Raw genomic sequence first — 4,522 nt, 5'->3', positions numbered from 1 at the left:
TAAACATTTGAATGGAGATGCTTCTCTTTTGATAACAATTCATCCTTTGCTTGTTGCTTGGGAAATGCTTTAGAGAAATGATAAAAAAAGAGAATAAAGCAAAAGGGTTTAGAATGAGTTTTACTCTCCACTGAATAAATCCAAAAAGCATATTCGTAGCTCAACACAATTAGATATTGATCCAAAGAAAATAAACTAATCCTTATTTACTTTTCGTTTTAATCCATTGCTTGCTTTGGATGTAAATGCTTCTGAGAAAAGATCAAAAAGAATAAAGTAAAATTCTTTCCTTCAAGGTGCATCCGTCTATCTAAAAAATCGCATATGCTGATAGATGTGAAGTAAAATTTGTATATACTTGACTTAGTATATTCTGATGTTAAGGAAAGGATTATATATTATCATTATTTAGTTCATTCCAAAAAACCTTAGAAATGCTACTTTAATCATATTAGAAAATCAAAAAACAGAATGTCAAATAAATACTTTAAGCCATTAGCATTATTTTTATGCAAAAATTAGAAATAATCATTTATTAGAATTTATTATTGTGAGTATTACTTTACAACTTAGCAAAAAGAAAACAAAAGAAAAGCCTAAGTAACTAAGGGACGTTATTATTAACGATTATTAATGTTGGTCTTCCAAAGTATTGCTTGTTAACAAATACAAGAAAAGAATAAAGAGAAAGAAAAAAAAAATAACAAGATTTTTTCTTTGGTTATAAATATTGATCAATAGCCTAATCTTTCTTTTTGTGTCTTTCCTTACTATCTCAAATTTATTACTCACTTATGGAGAATCAAAGTGAAAGAATTGAGAAAATCCAAAATTTTGGACATCCACATTCATTGGTGTTCTACGATGAAAAGCAGGGTGATCAAAGTAAAGAAGCTTGTTGCTCGGCATGCTTGGAATCGTTATTGGGTTGCCCAAGTTTCAGCTGTGGAGATTGCAAGTTTTACCTCCATAAAAAATGTGCCGAGGCACCTTCTGAAATTAGTCATTCCCCTTTTCATCGTAAGCACCCTACTCTTACTCTTAAGCTGTCCTCCTCTCTTTGCGATATGTGCAAGGAAAAACGTTTGATGTTTTATTATTGCTGCACTTCTTGCCTTACTACCCTTGACATCAAATGTGCTTTACGATTGCATAACATGGATGAAAATTTTCATGAGCTCAGATATATTGGCCATGAACATCCATTGACTTTCATTGAAAATCCAAAAGATGAACTTAAGAGAGCCTATTGTCATTGGTGTCAAAAACCTATGGTTGACTCTGTATATGTTTGTTTTAATTGTAATTTTTACCTTCATAAGAAATGTGCTCAGTTTCCTCCTCAACTTCATCATCCTAGTGATCGCAAACACCTTCTTTATCTTGAAGATGATAGGCTTGTTTGTTCATTATGCCAAAGGCAACATTGGAGTTTGTTTTATCGTTGTCTTCCTTGCAATTTTGACATCGACATTGAATGTGTTCGATCAAGGTCAAGGTCCATTTTTGAATGTGAAAAGCACTCATTCACTCAATTGTTAAGGCATGACCCATTCATTTGTGATGCATGTGGTACAGAGGGAAATTATGTTTCCTATATATGTTCTACATGCCACATTATGATCCATGAAAAATGCATTTCATTGCCACGTGTCATCAAAACCACACGGCATCACCATAATATTATTCACAACTATTTCTTTCAAAAAAAAGATCTTGGAAAACATGATTGTGGAATTTGTCTCAGTGAAGTGAAAATAGAGTATGGAAATTATAAGTGTTTGAAGCAAGATTGTGATTACGTTTCCCATGTGAACTGTGCAAGGGAGATGGGGATGTATTATATAATTGATCAAGTAAATGATGAAGATGAGGAGTCTAGTGAAAAGTTAGCTACAAATTCTTCCATCACTTGTGTCATTGAAATGAACCAACATGAAGAAGCCACAAAGATAAAACACTTTAGGCATGACCATGTCTTAACACTAGGTAACAAGATCAAGCAAGATGATGATAAACATTGTGATGCGTGCATGCTATCAATCTCAACTCCCTTTTACTATTGTTCACAATGCGACTTCCTTCTCCACAAAACCTGTGCTGAATTACCTAGGAAAAAACACCATTGGTTTCATCAATCTCTTACCACCCTCGATTCTGGGGTCTTTTTCAAATGTGCTCAATGCAATCGTTTCTGCAGTGGATTTGTTTACAAAAGTGACAAAGAGTCTCGCAGTAAATTCTGTCTAAGGTGTGCTCGAATTTCTCATACCCTCATATGTCAAGGACATGAACACTTTCTCTTTTTTGATTTTAAGTTCAAGGGGCAATGCAGCGCTTGTGGTGCCACTTGCAAAAATGGTGTATACAGATGTAAAGATTGTAGTACTTTTGCTTTGGATTTTGCATGCATTACACTACCACAAGCAATTCGCTGCAAGTGTGATAAACACTTTCTAAAACTTACTTTTCATGATGACAATGATGATCCAGAAGAATATTACTGTGACATATGTGAAGAAAAAAGAGAACCAAACCATTGGTTTTATTATTGTACAGTTTGTGATAATTCTGCTCATCCTAAATGTGTTCTTGGAAAATATCCATTTATGAAGATCAAGATAGGTGTCACTTTCCCAGATGATTATCACCCTCATGATCATCCTCTCATTTTTGTCAAAAAGAGTTATGACACCTGCTCTATATGTGGTCACCCTTGCCAAGATGTAGCTCTTGAATGTAAACTTTGTACACCCAACTATACCTTCCATTGCAATTGTTATTTGGGATATTTGAGTTTCTTAGGTTTGTTGTAAAATGGGGGTGCAGTTGTTGTATGTTTCATTGTTTTATGTGTTTCTGTTCAATAAATGTAAGACTTCTCAATTTTGATGCTTGCTTCCTTCACAAAGAAAAGGAAAGAACACTATAAATCATAATTATCAAAGTGAAAGGTTTCAACATGCATTTGTACTCATTAATATCAACACTTTACAATGGAATCTTTTGTCATCTCTTTGACAAACCTATCTTGCTTGCTATCTGCTCCCATCCCTATATAATGCATTAATGTCATGACCCATTTCTGGGAGCTTGTGACTAGTGTAAAGACCTATGTCGGTCTAGCCCATTAGGCCCAATCAAGCCTTAATCAACATGTATGAGTTTGACATCCATCGTATTCATACAACATCCATACAGTATAACATAAATATTAACATTGGCCTATTAGAATTTAGAAGTAAGTAAACATCATCACATCATTATGAAACTTCTCAACATAATGTGTGGAATTTCATTCATTCAATATCAATATTCACATAACATATAATTCTGTGGTCCAGCAACATCCGTGCCTTTATCAGCTATGGTCCTTTCACCATAGGAACATTATTCATATGCATCCATTCCGAGGATCAACACAATAATATTCACAATCATAAAACAAATAAATGTCTATTAATATTTGTTTACATCACCATGTACCATTGTAAATATAAACACTTAAAAACTTAACTCGACACACTACGAAGTGTAGTGATATGGGTGGCTGGAAGGAAGACACTACAACACCTACCGAATAAGAGTTGAACTACTCCACAAGGCACCTAGCCAAATGAGCTACTGATCTGTAAAACAAAAGTAAGAAAAAATAATAGGTGAGTTACAAAGATTCTGTGAGTGGATACGGGAAGGGGACAAGCCAAGAGGAAGATTTTTTTTTTCAATAAACCATACTTTAGAAAAACATACATGAGTTTCATTAATATCAACATAATTCCTTTCAAATATCGAACAACCTCATTTCAATCATTTTCCACAAATGCATTTGAAATCCATGGTACATTAATGATTTGATAAAATAGTGATAGTTCCAAATACAAATCTTTGCAATGAGAAAGCAAGAGATTTCCCTTCATGGGTAATAGTATCTTCACCTTGGTTAATGGTATCATTCTTACTCACAACCCCATCATCTGGCATTATCTCACATGTGGAAATTTAAAATGCCATTCAACTTCGTACTCATTAATACCATAACATCCATTCAAGTCATAGTCACTAATTTAAACAATCAATTCACGTCATCAATCATACAAGTACAATATCATCAACTCATTCACATATACTTCACAATTTTAGTATGGTATTCGTACACCTACAGTGGGCTTATTCATGTGTGTGAAATCTAACCCTAAGTAAGAGGATAAGTTAGAAAATCCTAGGCGAGCATATAGATTTTATGTTTTGAATATCAAACTTAGTTTTAACCTTCAAAAAAAAATTCATTGATACTTTGGTTGTTTGTCACTTTTGAAGCAAAAATTTTTCTAAGTCTAGAAAGGGTCAACATATGTGATTTTTATAAAATAATCTCTTAAACATAAAAAAAATGGCGATAATGATTCCCTTGTTATTTAGATGACCAAATATGAATTTTTCGTACTTTTTGAAGTACGTTTGCTATGGTAAATGGGAGTTGTAAATTTAATTTCAGTAGAACTTTTTCAATTTTGTTCTT

General features: G+C 33.3%; 1 protein-coding gene across 1 annotated transcript; it reads left to right on the top strand.

Moving 5' to 3' along the window:
• Positions 1-780: 780 nt before the first annotated feature.
• LOC18586743 (uncharacterized) lies at positions 781-2,886 on the top strand. The gene has a single exon (XM_088810461.1). It carries the CDS (start codon positions 795-797, stop codon positions 2,814-2,816), a length of 2,022 nt encoding a protein of 673 aa, XP_088666587.1. The 5' UTR covers positions 781-794; the 3' UTR covers positions 2,817-2,886.
• The last annotated feature ends 1,636 nt before the right edge of the window (positions 2,887-4,522 follow it).

Source organism: Theobroma cacao, chromosome 10, assembly GCF_053813885.1.
Source record: "Theobroma cacao isolate CCN51 chromosome 10, ASM5381388v1, whole genome shotgun sequence".
NCBI lineage: Eukaryota > Viridiplantae > Streptophyta > Magnoliopsida > Malvales > Malvaceae > Theobroma > Theobroma cacao.
This window is presented reverse-complemented; position numbering and strand designations above follow the sequence as displayed.

Excerpts from the sequence above, each read along its gene's own strand:
- LOC18586743 (XM_088810461.1), top strand. The coding sequence starts at position 795 with ATGGAGAATCAAAGTGAAAGAATTGAGAAAATCCAAAATTTTGGACAT.